Source organism: Rhamphochromis sp. 'chilingali', assembly GCF_963969265.1.
Source record: "Rhamphochromis sp. 'chilingali' genome assembly, chromosome: 22".
Taxonomy (NCBI): Eukaryota; Metazoa; Chordata; class Actinopteri; order Cichliformes; family Cichlidae; genus Rhamphochromis; species Rhamphochromis sp. 'chilingali'.
The window spans coordinates 30,516,544-30,539,916 of NC_137950.1; the positions used below are offsets into that span (position 1 = coordinate 30,516,544).

Sequence of the window (23,373 nt, forward strand, 5' to 3'; positions counted from 1 at the left end):
AGGTCAAAGGGTTTAAGGACAGGTTCGTCCCACCACTGGAAACGTTCCCGGTGTCTCCGGTGAATGACCAGACATGACCGTGGTTTTGTCCTGATCCGGTTTCTTTTGTGACTCCACTGATAAAATGAAGGGAATCCTGAGAAGGATGAACAAAAGTCCGCTGGTCTGAGATCAGCTGATTCATCACAATGTGATGATTCGTGTCTGTGGCAGGTTCACCCAGCGCGGCGATGCTACCCTGCAGCGGCCATGAATGCTGTTGCTAATAAAATCACACCTGGATGGATGGAGGGGTTAATTGGCTGGTTTACCTTAAAGTTCACGTTATCCAGGTGACTGTAACAAGCAAAGGTAAGTAACTAATGATGCGTGACAGGAGAGTGAGCCAGCTAGCATGTACCTGCTCACAGTAGCTTTACACGGCCAAGGTTTTATCTCGAGGGTTAACTGTTCTCAGTCTAGTCTGAGTAACGAGCACCAAACTGTCCTCCATGTTGGACATCGGCTCCTGCAGCACATCCACCCGCACACTTTACACGACTTTAATGTCTTACTGGCAGCTCTGACCTTACAATACAGATTATGATTTTACAGCTTCACAGAAGGAAGAAGATGTTTTTCCTGTGAAATAATTTGATCGTGTTTGTTTTCTGGTGTTTCCACAATTCAGACTATAAAAACAGAGAAAAGCAGCAGAAACTCAGGATCTGAATCAAATCTGAAGACCTGAAGATGAGACACGTCGTAGTTTTACTGGGTGAGTTTTCTGCTCTGCACTGATGATAAACCTGTTAAAAACAATCTTTAGATTTTCCACATGCATGCCTGATAATGATGACGGTGTTTAAAAACTATTTTGATTGTTACAAACATAAACTTACCTTTGTGGTGTTACGGGGACCGGCTCATAAGGACTCACTGAGGACAGGGAGACTCGTCAGGTCCCCACAATGCAAACATCAAACTTTCCTCGAGGTTTTGGGATTATTCAGAAATGTCATAAACTTTTATCTGTAATTGTTTGAAGATCTGAGTTTTTTAACTTTGCATTTGAATAATAAGGGAATAAAATGATTAAATTTAGTAACGTAATGATATGAACCATTACAAATTATTTAACTTAAAAATCTTAATTAACTGTCCTACGAGCAGGTGAGCGATCCTCGAGCCGAGAGAAGTTCAACGGCTGTTTTCGAGGTGCTGAGAGATCAAACTCAAAGTATCAGTCTGATAACAGGTGGAACAAATTTATTGTCTTATTACCATCGAGGTTGTTTTTATCTGGAATCGCCGATCAGCATCTGTGATTTACCTTTGTGCTAACCTTTGGAGCTTTTTACCTGCAGACTCGTGTTTATCAGAGAGATAAGAGCCGAGCTGCTCTGAGCTGTCAGACTGTCAGAACAGACACTTTCTCAGAAGCTCCAACTCCAGGTGAGTCGTGTCTTTATGCTCGTCTCGCGCCTGAATGTGAGCGTTTGTCGGACGTGAGCTTGACGGACGTGAGCTTGACGGAGACTCAGAGACGGTCACCTGCTTTAAAAGATAATAATCATTTTCATCTGCAACAAATAAATCAAAGAAATCATATAAAGTTTCCTTCCATGTGTAGCTGGAAGCATTTGTGAACTCTTTTCTATATTTCCCCAAAAAGCAGAAAAAGAGAAACAAAGTAAACAAACAGAAGGAAAATTGATTGATTGATTTAATGAGCAAAATGATCCGAAGTGTCTGATCTGTGAAACCTCGCTGCTGGTTTCTACTCGTGGACAGACTCTGGCTGTCTGACCTTTAATGGAAAAACCTGATGAAGGTCTGAGGCAGATTTATGGACTCTGGTCTTTAGCCTGATGAGCATCAACCGCTCTGAAGTCATCAGACAGACGGATTGTTGTTCCCATGATTCATTTCTTCAAACATGTTGAGAAGATCCGACTCTGAAATTCTTCTTCTTGTATTATCGTGTTTTTGATGATATGAAGCTCTGAAAGGTGAAATCATTTCAGTGTGTTTCCTACAGACAGAATGGGAAGCAGGAAGTCGCTGTGCTGTGGGTTTTCAGCTCTGGAAGTGACGCTCGGCGTCATCTTCGTCGTTATGACCGGCGTGTGCATCTCGCTGGTTGTACTGTACGTTACCAGGGAAACGCACGCAGGTGAGAAACTGCTCGATAAAACCTCAGATGTTCATGCTGTCGTGTACTCGGAGCTTTGTCGACTTTGTTCCGACAGCGTGTTTGGAGGACGGACGTCCTTGGTTCTGGTCGTCCGTTTGTCTGTTAGCAGTCTAGCGTCCTCAGTTTTCAAGATAAAATGTAAAAATTTTGTGTGATGGTAGATACCAACAACAGCTCGAGCTGATTTCACTGTGGTGATATTGAGTCAGGGTCAAAGGTCACAGCAAATATGAAAATGAGTAAAAACTGTGTTACCCACAATCTTTTAAGAATTGTCTTCAATCTTCACCACAACGGTCCCGGGGACACGAGTGCCCACGCTGGTCAAACATTTGACCTTCATTGTTAGTGTCGAAGGTCAAAACTGACCTGGAAAAACCTTGAGAACCATATGGAGTCAATGTCGTATGAAAGGGCGTTGAGATAGCTGACCAGCACTTTTTATTGTTTTAATGTGACATCATAATCGCACACTGCATGAATATATCTTAAAACCTCAAGTTTGTGCAGTTTATCGAAGCCAAAGATAAAATGCACCATTTTAGTCACAAGGTCACAGGTCAAAGGTTAGGGTCAGGTCAGGGCGGAGCTGTCCTCTGAGTGCTTGTTAATGCTAATCAACATAACAGTTAATAGGAAACTTTGTTCGTGCATAAATGTCTGTTTTATGTTTCAGCAGCTATGATTCAAATTTCAGGAGCAAAAAACATTTGCAGGAAAAACTGACCATCCAACGGCTCGACACGCCCGACCAACTGTTACTATGGGGACAATCCTAAACACCCATGTTTACAGACCGGCACCTTTAAGAGCGCCACATGAACACAGATGTGCAATTTACTTCCTGATTGAGCTTCTGCTTTTATGTGATTGGTCAGATTCAGTGATTTGTGGCACAAACTGCTGTCTGATTATAAAACACTGAATCAGGTTCATTCTCAGTGTTGTCACAGCAGATCTAAAGTATGAAAATATTACCAACATCTGAGGTCGTAATGAATTCAAATCTGTCGTCCTGTCAGATCCAGAGACTCCGCCCCCTCAGCACACACCTTACCTGATCGGCGTGGGCCGAGCCGACTGCACCGGACCGCCGGCTGATGTCCCTATGGTCAGTACCACAAACTCACTCATGCTGCCTTCAGGGACTCGTGCTGCGTTTAACATGAAGTCACCCATATGTGCACAGAACTGTGCAAAAGTCTTGAGCCACAGCTCAGTTCTTTATGCTTTGCTTCTACAGAGGCAGACCTTGTGGTTATTTTTAAAGTGCTGTTGAGCAACAGTTCTCCGGGCTCCTGCAGGTGGGTCACAGCTGTTCTCTGGAGTTCTTCTTCAGAACTTCAGAGAACAGCTGGGGAAGTAACAGTTAGCCAAGTTACTGTTCATTTTTTTCCACGTTAACAATATACGAGCACAACTTCTCGTTCTGAAGAGATGATCTCAGTGTCAGCACACATCCAGCTGGTGGCGCTCATAGTCAGTAGTTGCTGCTGCCTCTGTAAGCCGCTTTGCAGCCCACCTCCACCCGATCTCTGCCATTTAAACTATTTCTGATTCCAGCAGCATCAGAGCTGCTCACTGGAAGCTGCACCCGGGACCTTCACAACTGAATGACATTCCTCAACTTCAACCAACCACAGGCGATGGGAATTGGGCGGATCCAGCCGTAAACATTTCTGAACTTCCTGTCAAGCAGACCCAGAACTCTGACATGTAAATGAGTGCAGATGAAAACAGCAGCAGAGGACCTGCAGAGAACAAACTCCAAAGTCTGCCGCTCCGGTTCGACTGGGTGTGCTTGGACTGATAATCTTTATGGTCTAAGTGCCGAACGCTGAGCGGTCATAAAAACATTAGTGAATAGGAACATATAGAGTCTGTTGGAAGCAGCAGGATTATCGTCTGTAAAACCTTGTCTGTAATCTGGGTTCTGGCATGAAACACATCCTATAGCCAGCATGACTTTCATCGTCGTAGAAGGCAAAGACACACAGATCACACTCTGTGTGAGAATGTGTGTGTGTTCAGGTACCACAGTCACATTTGTGTGAACGTCTGTGATCCTGCAGACGCGAGCTGCCCACTCACACTTTAACAGGAACATAAACAACTGTGAAATCACTGTGAAACTTCATTAATCTCACCTGCTGAGAAGGTTTTAATGTGTGTGTTTAGATGGGCTATGCAAACCCTCAGCAGACGGCTGCAGGCATACACACCCGTTTGTACAGCAGAGCCTTCATCGTCGATGATGGCAAGCGCAGGGTGGTGTTCGTCACGGCAGACATAGGAATGGTTTCACAGAGGCTCCGACTCGAGGTGACCACACACACACTCACACACTCACACACACACACACACACACACACACACACACACACACACACACACACACACACACACACACACACACACACACACACACACTCACACTCTATTCAAAGTTTTACTTTCTGGGCTGAAGCGGGTCTCCTCAGCAGATCATCTGCCTCCACTTCCTCCTATCCCAGCATCCTCCTCTCTCTCACCCACCGTCTGAATGTCCTCCTTCACTACATCCATCTCCTCTGAGGTCTTCCTCTCCTCATCCTGCCTCCATCCTCCACCCTCCCTCCTCTGCACGTGCTCAGACCATGTCAGCCTCTCTGACTCTGAGCGGTCCCTCTGATGGACTTCTTCTTTATGACCTGCATGTTTATCAGAGATTTTACTCTGAATCTCTTCCTGATACAATCTTTCCCATTTATCTGGGTCTGGGATCAGCGCTGGGAGCCCACGCCCCTGCTGGGTGTTACCTCAGCTAACCTCACGCTGTAGTTTCACCGCTGTTCTTATTGTTCTCAAGGATGATGCATCGACATCATCAGAGAGTCTTAAAGGTCTCACAAATGTGTGGAGACATTATCCTCTGATCGCTGCTGTGTGTGCTTGACTTGTACATCTGTCTTTGTGGGGACCAGTGTGTCTCATGTTAGAGGTCTTCACAAAGCACACAAAGCAGTACGTGTGTGTGTGTGTGTGCAGGTTCTGCAGGCACTGCAGGTGAAGTACGGGGATCTATACCGGCAGGACAACGTTGTTCTGAGTGGGACTCACACTCACTGTGGACTCGGTGGATATTTCCAGTACACGCTGTTCATGATCACAGGCGGTTACATGAAGGCTGCCATCGAGCCGTTGGTCAACGGCATTGTTAAGGTGTGTGTGTGTGTTTTTTGATGGACCACAGTAAACTCCCACACATTCCTATGTGTTCCTAATCAGTTCTTATTCTTCTACCCAGCAAAGACACACTGGGTAGTTCAGGGGGGATGGAGAATGCACTTTTACATGATTACTTTTATTAGAAATGTTTATCTGTCAGGGTAAGGTCGTACCGATGAACTGTGTACTCATAATTGAAACCCTGATTCCAGAGTATAGACATAGCCCACAATAACATGAAGCCCGGCAGGATCTACAGGAACAGAGGAGAGCTGGACGACAGCAGCCTGAACAGAAGTCCTCACTCGTACCTGAACAACCCCGAGGAGGAGAGGCGCAGGTAGATAATAATGAATGATTTATCGGTTTGTTTCTATCAGTACATCCCTGCAGCTCTGCTGTCGCTTCTATAGATCAGCTCCACAGCATAAGGAGAGCCGTTCTAGGCTTTACAGCCTGAAGACATGCTCTCCTCTGTAAAGCTCAAAGCTTCGTAAACTCTCACAGAGACAGGCTGCTGGAAACATCTGTAGATCTTCACCTGCACTGCTGCCACGCGATTGGCTGATTTGATCAGGTGTTCGTGTTATTGATCTTTCAGGTATAAGTGGAACACCGACAAACAGGTGCTGGTGCTGAAGTTCACCGATCAGGATGGAGACGGCATCGGTATGATCAGGTACAAACGCACACAGCACTCCTTCAATAATGCTGCCATCGTTTGTTACCATCATTATTCTCACTGAGCTTTGCTGCTGACAGCTGGTTTGCTGTCCACGCGGTGAGCATGAACTACACCAACCGCATGGTGAGCAGCGACAACATGGGCTACGCCTCCTACCTGTTGGAGCAGGACAAGAACCCCGGAGGGCTACCTGGACAGGTAACCTGAAGAGGTTGCATCAAAGCCCGACCACAGTCTCAGAGTTTGTGATTTTTAACATAAACTCAGTAAAAACCAGAAACCAGAAGATAAAACAAACAAATTATTTTTTGCATTTTTGGTCATTTTGGTAACAAAGTGTTTGAAAGACGAGTTTCCAGCTGAACATTTACTCGTTATGGTTTATTTGGGTATATAATTAAAGTGTGTGTGTGTGTGTGTGTGTGTGTGTGTGTGTGTGTGTTTCAGGGAAGTTTCGTTGCTGGTTTCTCCTCCAGTAACCTCGGTGACGTCACTCCGAACACCAGAGGACCGTACTGTGTGAACACTGGGCTGCCCTGTGACTACCTGAACAGCTCCTGTCCCATAGGAGGGGTAAATACACAACACACAGACACACACACACAGACTCGTTAAGATAGTTAATAAATCGCAGAAGGAAACCGATAAATGTGTGTCTGCCAGACTACAATGTGTCTGGCGTCCGGACCTGGAGAAGACATGTTTGAGAGCACTCGGATCATCGGATACAACGTCTACCTGAAAGCCAAGGTACGTGTGCCTCGTTTCAGAAAACAACACAGCGTCACGTAATGATAAAAAAATCTGACAAGCTTTGTGCTTGTATTCACTGCCATATCGGGACGTGTGTCGGTTAGGAGCTTTGTGGGGACTCACTGCTTATGGGGACAAAAGTCAGACCCTCCAAAGATTCATTGTTTCTCTGTCTTGACTTTGTCTTTGCTTCATGAATGTTCCTTTAAACCTGAAAGGAATTCCATTAGCATCCCCACGAGTGACAAAGTCACGACTGTGTGCTTGTTGCGCTGCCCCCTGCAGGAGCTGTATGCAAATGCAGTCGAGGAGGTGACCGGCTTTATTCATCATGCTCATCAGTGGGTCAACATGACTGATGTCACTGTTCAGATCAATGAGACACACACGGTCAGCACGCACACACACACACACACACACACACACACACACACACACACACACACACACACACACACACACACACACACACACACAGATTAAGAAATTTAGATTAGAAATTTTATTCATAATAATTAAAATTTGATGTCATGTTTCCCAGGAACAAATTTTTAATCGTTTCTTCATTCATTCATTTTACAGACATGTTTTCTCTTGTTCTGCGATGTGTGGGACAAACAGCAGCTCCTAACAGATAACTCAGCTTCTTTTAATGTGTTAGTTTCTTTTTAATGTGAACACAGGGTAAAAGCGCCTCACAGAGAAAAGCTGTGGCAGCACGTTCCTGCTTCTGTTTCACATAGAAGCTACGCTGTCTGTGTTTCAGGCGAGCACATGTAAACCAGCTCTGGGTCACAGCTTTGCAGCAGGAACAACAGATGGAGGCGGAGGCCTGAACTTCACCCAAGGTGATTCTGTCCCTCAGCTCACATTGGGCTGCAAGCCTGCTGAGACGGGCTGTGATAACCTGACTGCGTATCTCTGTGCATGTAGGCGCTGTGGAAGGAGACCCCTTCTGGGATGGGATCAGAGACGCTTTGCTTGGCCCACCGTCCAATCAGACGAAGGAATGTCATCATCCCAAACCAATCCTGTTCAGCACAGGGGAGGTGAGGCGAGGCTCACACGTACAAAATACAGTCTGTGATGAACATGGATCCAACATTTATGCTATCGCGTCAGACAATGACCCACAGTCAGTGTATCACTACAGTCTGACACTAACACAGGTTATGATGCTTCATCCAGCTCCCCACAGGCTTGACTTTAAGTTTCAGGAAAGAACCTGGACTGTAAATCTGGACTGTGAGGTCCAACTAGCTCAAACCCTAAAAGAAAGTTGGGCTTAAAGAGAACAGGGCTCAGAACAAATCTACTAGAAGCAGGTAAAACCTGAGAGGTGGATTGAATAAAATAAAACGGGTAAAGAGGCTGTCGTGGTGTGTTTGTCTGTGCAGATGAACTGGCCTCTGCCCTGGCATCCTCAGATCGTCGACGTTCAGATGATCACCATCGGCTCTGTGGCTGTCGTAGCTGTTCCTGGAGAAATGACGTAACGACGTTTTACCGACAGCTGTTAATGCAGCCAATGATAACACAGCTGCTTATAACACAGTAATAACACTCTGCTGCATATATGTGTGTTTTTCTTCAACAGCACCATGTCAGGGCGGAGGTTACGAGAAGCTATCAAAGAGGTGAGAAACGACACATCAACACTTCATATGAAAACAGTTCTTATTACCGAATCTTCACAGGTCACATCACTATGTTGTTACCGTGTTATAACCAGTGTTGGTCAAGTTACTTGAAAAAAGTAATCAGTAACTAATTAGTTTAGCGAGTTTCTCTGTGAGTTTCCCATCACGTCGTAGCTACTCGGTGCTTGTTGGAAGTTTAGGGGTTTTTTCACTGTAAAAAGAAGTTTTCTTCCCACGCACAGCGGACACTAATGTTTTTGTCACTTTTTATGGAATCAAACTCAAAGTAAGGTCAGTGCTTCCACGCTTTAAACGCTGCACGCTCATACTCTCTCTGCACTCGATATATGATCCATTGTTGATCTGCACACAGCTGTTGTCACGAACGTCGCACTCGCTTACGTCACTGTCGTGAGACATTCTCACAAAAAAATCATGGTTTTAGTAACGCAGTAACGCAGCGTTCCTACGGGAAAGTAACGGTAATCGAATTACCGTTTTTGCAATAGTAATCCCTTACTTTACTCGTTACTTGAAAAAAGTAATCGGATTACAGTAACGCTGCCCATCTCGGATTATAACTGTGTGTTTACTGTGTTGTTGTTACTGTGAGCCAGGAGCTGGAGTCAGAGGGAACTCTAAAGGACATGGAGGTGGTGATTGCCGGCCTCAGTAACGTGTACACTCATTACATCACCACCTATGAAGAGTACCAGGTACACATCTGCTGAACTTCATGGGATTTGTAGTTTTTAGAGTCATTTGCTAAATTGTAAAATCCAAATCAGTGTTTAAATAAGATCAACTGGACATAAAACAGTCAGATTTGGAGAAAGTACTCAGTTACTTAAATGAAATATCAGAGTAAAATTAGTAAGACGGTGGAAAGCAAACCTGTGTAAATGATTACAAACTTTTAAAGGTGTCCCTGTGGTGGTTACACTGTTCCTGTGATGCCAACAGATTATCATCACATCTAAACATGAGTTTCATAGCAGGGAGGGAAGTAACGATTATTTTCATTCTTCATTAATCTGTTCGTAGATTTTTAATCAATTGTCTAATTAATAGACACAGACAACCATTCACACCTATGAGCAGTTTCTATTTAGCCTGTCCCCACAAACTGCATGTCTTTGGACTGTGGGAGGAAGCCGGAGTACCTGAAGAGAAACCCACTTAAACACGGGGAGAACATGCAAACTCCACACAGAAAGAGCCTGGCCTGCCCGTGGAATTGAACTCAGGACCTTCTTGCTGTGAGGCAACAGTGCTAACCAGCCTCCCGGACAGCTGCAGCAACAATCGGTTTGCATAACCAAAGAATTTCTGCAAAAACTGTCAGAAACCGTCTCAGGGAAGCTCATCTGCATGCTCGTGGTCCTCATCGGGGTCCGGACCTGACTGCAGTTCGTCATCGTAACCGACTCGAGTGTCGCTCACATTCGATGACGTCTGGCACATTGGAGAGGTGTCCTGTTCACAGATGATTTTACTGCTCAGGGCAGATGGCAGACAGCTTGTGTTGCCTCGTGTGGATGAGCGGTCTGCTGACGTCAACGTTGTGGATTGAGTGGCCCGTGGTGGCGGTGGATCCTGAGGACCATTGTTGTGACATTTATCCGTGACCATCACCTCATGTTACAGCGTGATAATGCACGGCCCCATATTGCCAGGATCTGGACATCTGGAAGCTGAAAACATCCCAGTTCTTGCATGGCCGGCATACTCACCCATTGAGCATGTTTGGGGCGCTCAGCGTATACGACAGCGAGTTCCAGTTCCTGCCAATATTCAGCAACTTTGCACAAGTGTTGAAGAGGAGTGGACCCACAGCCCACAATCAACAACCCGATCAACTCCATGCCCATTGCACACCTTTTGCCTCACGCAGGCAACACATCTCCATTAGATGTGTTGCCTGCGTGAGGCAAATGGAGGCCACACCAGATACTGACTGGTTTTGCTACATCTGTGTGATCAAACTGCATATTTCAGAGTGGCCTGTTATTGTGGGCAGTCTCAGGCGCACCTGTGCAATAGTCATGCTGTCTAATCAGCGCCTTGACACACCTGTGAGGAGGGATGGATGATCTCAGCAAAGGAGAAGTTCTCACTCACACAGAGACAGATCTGTGAACAACATTTGAGAGTCATGGCTCCTTTGTGTTTGTAGAAAATGTTTCAGATCTTTGAGTTCAGCTCATGAAAAATGGGAGCAAAAACAAAAGTGCTGTTTATATTTTTGTTCAGTGTATATGTGTGTGTGTATATATTAATGGACATTTAGCAGGGTGGAAACTTAGTCTGATTGTCTATTTTTCAGGTGCAGCGGTATGAAGGCGCTTCAACCATATACGGCCCGCACACGCTCAGTGCCTACCTGCAGAAGTATCGAGGCCTGGCCCGAGCCATTGCTCAGGTGGGAATGGATGGATTACACCTTTCATCAGCATTCATGAGCACATTGGAAACACGGGGTCACGTTTCCCTCAGAACAGTTAGTGAAAGAAAACGAGGTCAGCCCACAGAGCTCAGTTTAAACAGCAGATTTTTCACCAGTTTATCTGAAACGAGCTGCAGTGTGAGACCGACTCTCTCTCTCTGCCAGAGAAACACGAGCAGAAGAATATTTCATCACAGGAATTATTCTGTAACGTTGCTTACATGTTACTTACTCTAGACAAAAGAAAATCACAGGAAAATCTTTTCCAAATATAAAGATGATGGAGATAAAACATGAAACTGAACCAAAGTCAGACGGCTAAACGTCCGTCAAACTCATATTCTGAACATGTTTTACTTCATGTGAGGTGGAAACAGATGAAACAGTGAAAAGGTTCCATCAGTCAGGACACATTTCGCTGCGTGTTGTACTCGCATGTGACACATAAAGACTCCTGAATGAATGAATGAGGTTGCAGCAGAAATATTTCATAAAGCCAGGGCCAGTCGGATGCAAACAGTCAACAGCAGACCCTCACTGCAGTGTGAAGCCAATCCTATGTAACACTGCTTGCTGACATTAATCGTGTTTCCAGGACAGAGTCTCAGAGCTGCCAGCCGGCCCTCAGCCTCCCTTCTTCACAGAGAACCTCTTTAATTTTGTGCCCCTGGCGCTCTTTGACAGAAAACCTGAGAATATGAGCTTTGGAGACGTCCTGGAGCAGGTTTACCCCGTTTATAGACAGGTAGGAAACACTCTTACTGTGTTCCTCAGGGTCCACGCTGATGACGCCGCTCTGTGTGCATGTGGACAAAATGAGTCTTAAATATTTAATGTGGTTTTCAGGGTGATGTTGTGACTGTCACGTTTGTAGCAGGAAACCCGAGAAACTCTGGAGATATTGTAAGAACTCTTCTTCTTCATCCACCTGTATCCTAGTGTTTCAGCCACTGTTAGCTTAGCATTGTTAGGATACTTGAAACGTCTTTCTGACCTCTTCCTCTCGTTTGTTGCAGAGGGATAAAACTTTTGTCACTGTTGAGATTTTTGACAACAGAACAGAAACCTGGGAGGTTGTCCACAACGATGCATCATGGGAGACCAGGTAGATTAATGTGTAGCTGTGCATCTCAAAAATCTGATCAGGATTTTAAAAACAACAAAAAAACCTTCTTCTGTAATTTTATTTTAAAAAAAGGTCGACAGCTCATGAAATTCAGCAGAAACCTGATTTTTAGAATATTTCCTTTGGTCAAAAAAGGATTTATACACTCAGTACTTGGTTTGAGTACCTCGTCAGCCTGCGGTGCTGCTGACGGGTTACTGAAGCTCGGGTTGCTTTGGTTGGAGCTGGTCAAGTGTTTCTCGTCCACTCCAGACTTTCTGATTGTGTCTGCAGGGTTCAGGTCAGGTGAGTTTCCTGACCAATCAGAAACACTAACAATATCATCAAGCTATTTGATAGTATTGGGCACTGTGAGAAGGTGGAATCGGCAACCAGTACCAATACCAGCAGATGACCCGGCACCTTTGTCTACCTGTAGGTTAAGTGTCCTCTCTGAAAGAACACAAAGTCTAAATTTTCTGGAACCTGGATTTCTGATTTTCACGAGCTGTAATCACAAAACATACAAACAGAAACTAAAGTCAGGTTGCAGATGTTCCTCTTTTAACTCAGGGTCCTTTGAGGAGTTAAAGTCGCTTGTCTTGCTGCAGGTTTCACTGGCTGAAGGGGTCAAACCGGGAGAGCAACGCCACAGTGGAGTGGCAGATTCCCCCGACGGCCTCGGCGGGCTCCTACAGGATCAAACACTTTGGCCACTACAAAGAGCTGAAAGGCCTGCAGCCGGTCATAACGCCGTACGAAGGCTCGTCGGACGTCTTCGCGGTCACCGCCAGCTTCTACTACCAGTGAAGCGGTTTGAGACGACACGGCCGACCACCATCCAGCACCAAGTCCTCCAGGACTCATCAGATTTTAAGAGGCTGCATGTGCCGAAAAATAACTCAGACTATATGTGAAATCCAAATAAAGCGTTTAAACGTTCTGTGTGAAGGTTTGCATCACTCTGTGAGAGACAAAGAGAAACCGACACAAACATTTGGAGTCGCGTTGGTAGCAAAAATATTTATTCAGTATTTGTCTTTATAGATGCTTTTCAACCAGGACTGCACAACACGGGACAGAGTTGATGACCACAGCAGAGCCTGTGTGTCTAACGTGCACTCAGCGTTCAGAGCGGGAGGTTCAACCTCAGCCGGCTTTAAGATTCAAACAACAACATTAACACGATTCACCAGAGACGTCGGGGAAACACAGAACATCTCACGTTTCAGGAGAAGTGTTTGGAAAGGCTGGATTCTGCTCTAATTACTGACCTTAAATCCCGGGAACGCCGCCGACACACTGAGAGTGTAACGTGCAAAACATCAGGAAGCTTTTCGCTCGGTTGTTCTGAGAGTTTCCTCGAACGCACACGGCGGGGTTTCTTCTGATGTTAAAGAGCGCTGCAGTTTTCAGCTACTTGCCCTGCAGGCTCTCTTTTCTACAGGAGCTCCGCCTGCACCGCCTGCATGCGCCTGCACCACCTGCATGCGCCTGCACCGCCTGCATGCGCCTGCACCGCCTGCATGTGCCTGCACCACCTGCATGCGCCGGCACGCGCCTGTACCGCCTGCATGCGCCTGTACCGCCTGCACGCGCCTGCTTGCACCTGCACCGCCTGCATGCGCCTGCACCGCGACAGACTCCAGCAGCGACCCGTCGCTACAACAGCAACCTGAAAAAACTTAAATGTCCTTTTTCAGCATAAAGCGCTCTGACTTAAATACATCTGCACCGGCACGAGTGACGCCTGAACGTCCCGCTTCAGTGACGCAAACGCTTCATTTCCTCCGTCTCCACGGCAACACACACCAGATGTCAGCGAAACTGACAGAACAAAAGAAACCAATGAAATGAGAAGATTCAGTGTGCGCTCACCAAAAATGGCCGCGCGTGTTTAACTCTGTGAACTTAACCCGAACACGTTTTGGTAGCTTCAGTGCTAAAACTCATCATGAATGATTGAAGAAGTCGCGTTCAGCAGCGACTCCGGGTCTCCTGGTGGTGTCGACCTGTACAGCCTCCACCTCTGGACGAACATGCAGTTTGTAGCTCTGACGTGCGATCAGGCGCGACGACACGCTGAAAGATTGACTAGATTTCACCTCCAGAGAGACGTCGTTTTCCATTGTTTGATTTCAACACGTGTTGAATTCACTGAGCTCAGCACTAATATCAATAAAATCATTTGATTATTAAATATTTCAGGTGGAGTTTCTGCAAAACACCATAAAGCAGAAGAACGCGGTCGCTTTAAACAGCTGATGTTTTGTCTCGTGACGCCGGCTAAACTCCGCCCTCCTGGTTTGTGTCCAATGAGCACGTTTCAGGAGGTTTCTGCCGTCTTTCAGCGCCGAGCTGCTGTTTGTTGATCTTATTGCTTTCCTGAGTGTGTTTCACATGGTTAACAAACACACACTTTGTGATTTTTAGCTTCCTCCACTATCGCCACAGCTTCCACCTGGACTCGAGCACATTCAGTTTATATGAAAAAGCTCAACGTGTGAGGAAAACGAGTTTCACGAGTTTCCCTCCGGACTGGGAGAAGTGATGCTGGCTCGGTTTAACTCGGGTTTTCCTCACATGGCGACTTCCTGTTTGCTGAGGAGGACTTCCAGCAGGCGCAGTTTGGCTTTCAGCTGTTTGTACTCCTGGTACTCCTCCTTCATCGGCGTTCGGTCCTCTTTCTGGCAGATTCTGTCCAACAAGCACAAATGACAGGAAACACAGGAGCGAGTTAACGAGGTTGCTGCCCGCACACGTCGCTCGTATAATCATCGAATAAAACCAGCTGCCGCTGCGTTAAAAGCTCCTGTTGTTAGTAAAGTTTGTGCTCACCTTCCGGTCTGTCGATAAAACTCGTCCTCGAACTCCTTCAGGACCTTCCGCCTCGCCTTCTTCTCGGCCCGGGTCTCCCGCAGACAGTCCAGCAGCTGAGACCTGGACCCAGGAACAGAAACTGAAAACCGGCCGCCGAGCGATTTACTGCACACGAAAGATGGACGCGGCTCCGTCGAGGTGTTTCATGGCCAATCACGCTCCTCTGCTTCAGATCAGCTGAGCAGAGGAGTCGCCCCCTGCTGGTCATTAGACAGAGTGCAGACTTTTCAGAAGGAGCTGCGTCCATCTTTTATATACAGACTGTAGTAGCGCCATGCTGCAGGCTGACTGTGAGGACCCTGAGCTCAGTCTGGCAGGCGCAGTTACGCCTGCAGGACTCGTCGTCTGACCGCAGCACGTCCACGTAAACATCGTGTCACACCAAGCTGCAGGAGCTGCACAGACCAGCTGCAGGTGAGCACTCAGACGTGTTTATTGCGTGTTTGTCACGTTTCATGAGCTGCTGAGTAGAAACTTCCTGTTAGCAGCCGTGTAACAGTAAAAGGTCAGATGCGTTGGGACGCACCGGACGCGTCTGTGGCACCGGCTCGGGTCACAGACGCTTCAAAGCCTCGCCGCACGTCACTTTTCACCCACCTGGAGGCTTCGTGCAGGTTCGCTGTGGTGAGAGCATCTTGCTGCCGGACGGCTTTCACCTCGTCTAACGGCGACACGAAGGCCGGGTCGCTGTCCCGGTCGCTGTCTTCCTCGCCGGCTGCTGGTTGGGCCGGTCTGCGCGGCGGCGGGACAGGAAGCTCATCGACGGCCAACGAACTCACGCAGTCTTCATCAGAACCATCCTCTTCCTCCTGAGACAGAAACAGAGCGTCCTTGTACTTAAACGCTCTTATGTAAAATCATCTCGACTACATAAACAACTCAAAGCTGCTGTTGTCACAGTGAGTTTGTCCTGAAGGTGGCGCTGCAGCAGGAGGACGATAAACCCCACGTTTCCGTTTTTCTCTGACGAAACTTTGTTTAGTTCGCACGTATGAAATCGCTGCTGCTGATGTTAAAACACGACAGGTGTGCGTCTTACGATAGTGCTGATGGTGGGGCTGGCACACAGCAAGTGTTTGATCATCTGGTAGCGGTCGTACAGAGGCTTCACCAGGTTCTTCTCCTGCTTCGTTCCCTGGGACACAACAAAGTGTCAATAAGCTCCTCTCGTGGAGTTGGAGAATAAAAACACGGCGTTGGAAACGAGGGGCTTCGATCCTGCTGGGTGTGTGTGGGGGAGGACTCACCGGCCGGCCGTGCAGACTCTCGAAGTACAGCAGACATTTCTGCAGAGTGATTTTCTCCAGCACCATCTGAGCCTGAGTCATCTCCTGCACACAGTCCAGAGATGGCACCACATACGTCTGATATCAGAAAATTGGATATCTGCTGATACGGATGTGAACCTGATATAGTTACAATCAATAACGCTGTTTTTTCATGCTCCAGTTTAAGAAACAGAACATTAAAGCTGTTCTGTTATAATTTTATTAAACAAACATACGCTGCACCCAAAGTACTTCACAGTTCAGCCAAACTGATGTTTGTATTTAAACTTGAAGGACTTAAAGTAAAATTCAAAAAGTCATTTAAATGCAATTTAATGCAGATTTCAAAAACTTTGTTATAAACCATGTTTACACTCAAAAACTTCAAATGGAGCCTTTTATACTTACAGCTGAACATAAACAGAGTTTAAAGCCAATAAACAAACACACTCATGTTTGATCAGGATGATGTCAGTGTTTCTATCACCTTTAACCTGAGACTGAATTTTGTGTCATTTCTGTACAAAACTAAAGACTGAAAAAAGTGTTTTTCATAGTTTTTTCGAGCCATGAAACTGGCCAGGCGTCGTGCCGGTTTGTTTCCCCTGCGTGGGGCGCACACGCCGGGCTGTCCAAACAGGACCCCACATTCTTGATTTTTAGTTCAGCAACACTCCTCCTGAAACTTTGGAGTTTGAGCTCTTTGTACAGCAAAGTTACAGGAGGATAAAAATCATCATCAGTCGTTTGGTAAATAATCCCGTCACGAGAGAACAACAAATATATAACTTCCTGTTGTAACCCTCAAACTGAATGCTAATGTAACGACACTACTTCCACGTCTAATAGAGATGTGACGTCATTCAGGGGTAAAACCGCAAAGGATTGTGGGTACGAGTGGTAAGCGGTACTAGCGCACGCAGGCTTTCACGTGAAAACAGTCACACAGCGATAAAAAGAAACAAAAAATGGCAAGAAGCTGTTGTGTTATTAGCTGCAACAGCCGGTCGCATGACAGCCACGGGAAGCCGACGGTAAAGAGATCGGTTGTTATCGGATTCCGTCGTGGAAGAAAAATCGTTCAAACCGAGTTTCCGAAGTAACAAAGAGGCGACGGACGGCCTGGATTGCAGCCATTCGAAGAGCAAATATAACGTCCCAGAACGCTGCAGCTCACAGGTCAGTCTGCTCCAAGCATTCCCACAGAGGTCAGTCTGCTGTTGTAGTTATTACGTCATTTATCATAATTGGTGATGTAGGTTACAAATAAGTCTTAATTTGAATTGAATTCGTTGCTTTGCTGCTTTGTTCACTGTGGCTTTGCGGGCTAATGTTTGTTGTTCTTTGTAGGAAAAGCAGCCTACAAAATGCTGGGATGCGATCCAGACTGGGCCCCTCTATCAGCCTGGGTTTCAAGCTGCTACCACAGCCAGATCTGATTGGTGAAGAGAGAGAGCGAGATCAAAACAGCCACGTCTGCATATATGCGCCCAAGTGTTGTATGAAGCAAGTGATACTGTCTCAGTTTGTTGTTTGATGTTTTGTTTTTGCATTGTTGATTTGTTTTTCAGCGAAGCAGCTAATAAAGCTGATGGATTTCTACAATGTTGCCTCTTTGCTGTGAGATTCTGTAACAGAATGAAACAATGATGCCAGTAATAAATAAAGACAATGAATTGAATGAATTACCAAACACTTATTTTATTTCTATTGGATCTGAAAATGTTGTGTAACACTACAACCTGAAACGACACATAGATGCGTTGGCCTGTAACAGCAGCTGTGAGATGGAGTCGTCCAAACCACCAAAGTAAACTGGAGCTGGGCTTGTTGCAGGATCTGATGCTACCAAACATGTTGTGAGTGTGTGCGCTCTCACTTAGGACCATATAATAAAAAACGTGATGAAAGTTGTGCAGCACGCTGACGTCCTTACTCCACTCCGTGCTCGTGTGGGTCTGACCCTTTCACTCCTTTGATTTCTTCCTCGTACTTTCTTTGACTCTTCGTCACGTCTGTCTTCGTGCGGAGCTGCCGAGTTCTCCGTCGTTTTGTACAGAACTGTTTTTGGGGCAAATAAAATGCAAGTGGGGATTAAACCGCAGAATTAATGGTTACCGGTGCTGGAAATGCTGGCGCTTGATGCAGTGTTTTGATTTTGTTGCCACTCGTACCCACAATGCAACGCGCGAAAGTCACGTGGTCTGTCGATCTCTACTGTCTGTAATGGAGGCGGAGTTCCTGTTTGTGATATTTATTGGATCAGGTTACATTTTTATTTCTCCCCGATATCGGATCCAGTCATTGAGGCCAGGATGGGACCGGATCCTGTATATGGGACTGGTTGACCTCTAACAGAGTCGAGTCTGTGCGCGTGATAACGAACATTCAAAGTGAAACAAAATGAAACCTGATTCCTTTGATGAATCGAAGCGTTCGCTCACGCAGAGCCGAGCACCGACCTTCATGTTGTCAGGGAGACCCAGCGCCTGCCTCTTCTCTCTCAGCCGCCTGAACAGGGACTCCACCGTTTCCTCCAGAGCCGGTTTGTGCTCCGACGCCCCCTGCTGCCCCGCGCCGTACCTGCAGGATACAGGCAGCCGTCACTGAAGCACCAAAGCCTGCAGTTCCTCTAGCATCCAGCAGAGGCAGCATGTTAAAACCTTCCAGCTCTGCTGCAGTAACTCTGCGCACAAACTACTCGAACAGTTACTGAGTCAGCACAGGGTTAGTGAAGTCGGTTACCTGCAGACGTCTGCGCTTTCCTGCTCCTTCGACTCGAACACCGACTGCCTGAGTCTCAGCTCTGCAGAGGAAACACAGTCACACATTACCATGAACCAGTTCAGCAGTCAGTGAACTGAAGCCAGAAACACAGAGGTCACAGTTTTACTGTCAGTTTGGCAGGAGCCTGATCGCAGCTCAGCTGATGAGCACGTTTACTGAGACTCCAGCTGCTGCTGTCAAACACGTGGCTGCAGCCTGCGCCCACAACAGAGGCTGAACCTGAGCCGAGCCTGCGACTGTCACCTTTGAGCTGCTTGCGAGCCTTGGCCAGTTCGCCCATCACTCGGATCATCTCCGGGTTCGAGTACTTGTCGTTGTGGGACGGCTGAAACAGAAGACGACAGAAATCAAATGATGCAGTAAAGAGCGATGACGTTTACGACTCTTTAACGCTGTGCCGTGAGTCTGACAGCGCCCCCTCCTGGATCTACCTTGTAGTTCATCTCCTGCTCAAACTGGTCCTCAAACCTGCGGACCTTCTTCTTCAGGGTCTGGATGTGTCTCGTGAGGAAGGGCACGGACGAGGGACGCTCGCCCTCCGAGTCCTGCGTCCTGTCGCCCCGACACCTGAACACAAACACAGCGCTCAGATTCAGCAGGCGGGCATCATCGGGTACGAGCACGCCACCACCCCACAGGGATATATCCAGATATATTTATCAAAGAGATTTAACATTTTTAAGATTAGCAGGACACACACGGCTTTGAGCCTGAACGCGGGAACCGTCACGTTATCCAACGCCAGCGTGTCACAGACACAGACAGGAAGTAGCTGTCGGTGAAACAACAAAGACGAGAAAACTGGGTCACAGCTTCAGGCAGTGGCTCACAAACCGAAGACGATGATGATGAAGGACGGATTATATAAGCCGCACTAATGCAGGTCAAACACAAACCACTCCACTGCACTCTCCCCGCCAATCACATGACATCGAGCACAAAACAGCTTCAAGCAGCCTGAAACTGGAAACCAGAGCAAAGAGTCCAGTTGGTCCTGGAGCCAGGACCACCAGGGTCCAGATCCAGGACCACCAGGGTCCAGATCCAGGACCACCAGGGTCCAGATCCAGGCTGTGCAGCACGCGTGGAAGCAGACATAAACGTACACAGACATCATTTAAAGGAAAACAAAGCAGGAAGTCCAGATGAACATCAGAGCGCCCCCCTCAGAGCAGCACTCACAGGATGTACTGCTGGCTGCACGGCGGCGACGGGGCGGAGTCCGGGTCCGAGTTAAACCTCTGACATGGGCTGGAGCAGCGGGGGGAGGGCAGGGGGCTGGCACCTCCCGCCAGCAGCTGGAGGAGAGCTCCGCCTCCATCTGAGCCGTGTCCACCTTCACCTCCGGGGCTGCTCCTCTGAGGAGAGTAGGGGGAGTGGTGGGGGCTCGGCGGCGTCACTACGTCGGGGGTCGGGGGCTGCTGGCCGGGGTGGATGGCGGTTAACGGCGGGTGTCGCGGGGACTGTGGCGGTCTGGTCAGGAACGTCAGCAGCTCTGCAGACACACAAAACACAATCAGGTCAGCCTCCTCCTCCCAGCAGTGCTGTCAGCTTACAGTAACTATAATTATCTCTAAATTGCTTTATATACCACATGTATGTAAATATATATCACTGCAGCCTAACGCTGAGCAGCTGTGGGAACAGTTAGCTAATCGAACACTAAGATAAGATAAGATAACCTTTATTAGTCCCACACGTGGGAAATTTGTTAACACTGATCCAGTTTTACCTTCAGCCGTGTTTCAGTGAAGCTGAACTCTCTAATTCTGTGACATCATACAGCTGATACCATCGTGCTGACACAATCCTACCCGCTTATACCTTTACAGCTGTTTTAGGCCAACGACAGGAAGTTAACAGGTTAGTTTCCGTGTTTAGAGAATCAGGACAGGAAGTTCAGAACATCAAAACTCTGTCACGCCCATTCATCGACGGCGCGCTCCATCACTGCGTTGCTCCTCTGTGCTGTCAACGGTCATCATCACTCCAACAAGGGTCCGAATGCCAAAGCTCAGTCTGCTGCCTGTTTCTATTGTTTTCAGCGGATTCAATAAAAAGTGTTTGAAACTCGGAGAATGCCGAGAAGCCTGCAGCTGCCGAACAGTCAAAATGACTAAAATAACACTCTCACCACTGCTACGACCTTCCAGGACCTCTGGACCCAACTGAGAACCACATGTAGCAGAGGTGTCAAACATAAGGCCCAGGGCCCTGAATCAGCCCGCTAAAGACTCTAAACCGGCCCACTGGATGTGAGGGAATGATGGATGTTTGTATTCCTCTAAGTTTTACAAGCTCCATTTTTCACTATTGACTGTAGAAATGAAGTTTTTGTGCAAACGTTTCTGTAAATTCACAGAAGCTTGTTTGTAATAGCAGCGTGCACAGACACACACACGCACGCACACACAGTGTGTGAACAGTTATCTCAGCTAATGCTTCGTGTGCAGGTAAACTGGAAGGTGTGTGTGTGTGTGTGTGTGTGTCTGCGTACAGGGTCTGGATCATCTCCAATGATAACACACACACATACAAAACAACAGTTTATAAACACACACAGACTGACAGGTGTGTGTATACCTGGCGGGCTGTTCTCGTCTGCAGGGACGCCGTGACAAAGCGCCAGCGTCTTCGCCTCCTTCCCTCCGAGCTCGGCCCGACCACGGGGGCTCTTCTGCTCCTTGCTGCCCAGAGGAGGGGGGCTCTCCTCGGGGGAAGACCCCAGCGATGTCCCCCCCTCCACCTCCAGAGCCTGGAGCTTCTGCAGGGAACTCTGCAGGCAGAAGCAGAACATGCCAGACACGCTGGTCCAGAGATTAACCAGGTTCCAGGCGCAGTGTGTCTGTGTGTGTTTGTGTGTGTGAGGTGAATGTAGGGCAGTGAGGCACTGTTACAATGAAAGACTCCAGATATTAGCCAGATCTCTGATACGTCACATGTGGAAGCACAGAGCGGGGGCTTAGTGTTCAGGAAACAGTCTTATCCCACAGTTTTAAAGCATAAGTCAATGAGCCTCCCTTCCAGGAATTACACCAGCACCATCCAGAAAAACACGTCTCCCTCCAGCTCTTCCAGATATTAGTCACGTACAGACAAATGCACACACTCTCCAGGAGCTAGCCAGTGCAGGTGAAATCCACCAGCATGCAGAAATATTCACTCCGCTGATTCTCTCCCACTCCAGGAATTAGCCATCCCCGGGTGGACGCCGCTCAGCAGTGAGAGACCTGCAGGACGGGTTTGAATCTTCATCCTCTGCCTCTGCACGTTCACTGATGATGATGATGATGATGCTGGTATCCTCCCTCACTCACTCCGTCTGCAGCTCTCGCCCTTCCTCCCTGCTTGGATTACTCATCCTCAGGCTCGTGAGGAGAGGAGGGAGCAAGGATGCAGGAGGAGGAGGAGGGGGAGAGGGATGTCTGCCCTCTCTCTCCCCCTGAGGAGGAGACGGCTGGGTGAGAGACATCTGAAGACAGGAGGATGCCGCTCTCTCTCTGGTCATGAGGCTTCTCCCGCATCGGTGGGGGAGGGGCTTCCTGCTGACATCATCGTGTGTGAGTACGTGTTTAATTCTCATTCATAAAAACAGGAGAGGAGGAGCAGTTACGTGCTTCTCCTCACACATCCAAAAACTGAACACGCAGTGACACGTCCCCACAGCGTTTCTATGGAAACACTGCATGCTGTACGAGTTTGACGTGTCAGGCGCTCACACCGCGACCGTTTACAGACTGTACATAAAAGACGGAGGCTCGTCAGCCTCTTCCTGTATCATCCTGCATCCATGGCGACACCTGCCAGTCACAGAGGCCACGCCCCCAACAATTGCAAACTTTAAACCGGTGAGTAAGTCATATGTAGGGGCTGCATGTCACCTGCGCCCCTACATATGACAGAAGTAGCCCCACAGGTGACGTGTTTCTGCCTGTGACACACGCGGGAACGAAACAGAGGAGACTAACATGGTCACTGGCGCGAGGAATACACGCACGGTCGTGAAGCGTTCGCAATTATTTATTTATCGGTCATTTTAAAATGCCATTCATAAAATGTATTACTCGTTATTTTTGTCATGATCTGGTGAAACAGCGCCCCCACCCAGGCATTCTGTTCACTTCAGGCGGAGAGTGGTACTGCAGCGCTCTCCGTCCACATCGTGTAGACGGGAGAAGCGGGAAAACGTGGGGATAAAATGGCAGCTGTATTTAAAGAGGAGCTCTCAGATGGATGATGTGTTGTTGGCCGAATTACAGAATATGACCTAATACTTCCAGAAAAGCTCGCGAATCTCATTTATTTTTTACATCTGCTCGGAAACCCGCGCCCGTGCCTTTCACTACGCCGGCTTTTGAGCGGAGTTCCGCTGATACGGCCATCATCAGCTCACAGAGGAGAAACGGCGGGAAGAACGGTACTGTCC

The 23,373-nt window shown here is 47.6% G+C and overlaps 2 protein-coding genes across 3 annotated transcripts; one reads left to right on the plus strand and one right to left on the minus strand.

The window, feature by feature from the left end:
- Nucleotides 1–1,333: 1,333 nt before the first annotated feature.
- On the plus strand, nucleotides 1,334–14,270 carry asah2 (N-acylsphingosine amidohydrolase 2). Its single transcript, XM_080872009.1, has 21 exons — nucleotides 1,334–1,434; nucleotides 2,021–2,155; nucleotides 3,199–3,287; nucleotides 4,355–4,498; nucleotides 5,204–5,377; nucleotides 5,596–5,723; nucleotides 5,985–6,062; nucleotides 6,146–6,266; nucleotides 6,516–6,641; nucleotides 6,732–6,818; nucleotides 7,107–7,211; nucleotides 7,588–7,669; nucleotides 7,755–7,870; nucleotides 8,219–8,313; nucleotides 8,419–8,458; nucleotides 9,079–9,177; nucleotides 10,788–10,883; nucleotides 11,503–11,652; nucleotides 11,754–11,810; nucleotides 11,924–12,012; nucleotides 12,624–14,270. Exons 2-21 carry the CDS (start codon nucleotides 2,026–2,028, stop codon nucleotides 12,820–12,822), a joined length of 2,205 nt encoding a protein of 734 aa, XP_080728135.1. The 5' UTR covers nucleotides 1,334–1,434; nucleotides 2,021–2,025; the 3' UTR covers nucleotides 12,823–14,270.
- LOC308390245 (protein FAM13C-like) lies at nucleotides 13,016–22,482 on the minus strand. Of its 2 annotated transcripts, XM_080872020.1 has the most exons (11): nucleotides 21,531–22,481; nucleotides 20,130–20,442; nucleotides 19,379–19,514; nucleotides 19,191–19,272; nucleotides 18,906–18,966; nucleotides 18,623–18,743; nucleotides 16,140–16,223; nucleotides 15,932–16,027; nucleotides 15,490–15,701; nucleotides 14,851–14,952; nucleotides 13,016–14,709 (listed from the first exon to the last, which is right to left on the minus strand). In XM_080872020.1, exons 1-11 carry the CDS (start codon nucleotides 21,742–21,744, stop codon nucleotides 14,592–14,594), a joined length of 1,539 nt encoding a protein of 512 aa, XP_080728146.1. In that variant the 5' UTR covers nucleotides 21,745–22,481; the 3' UTR covers nucleotides 13,016–14,591. The 2 variants fall into 2 exon arrangements, with proteins under 2 accessions (XP_080728146.1, XP_080728147.1); XM_080872021.1 differs by lacking the exon at nucleotides 15,932–16,027 and having other exon boundaries at nucleotides 21,531–22,482.
- Between the last annotated feature and the right edge of the window lie 891 nt (nucleotides 22,483–23,373).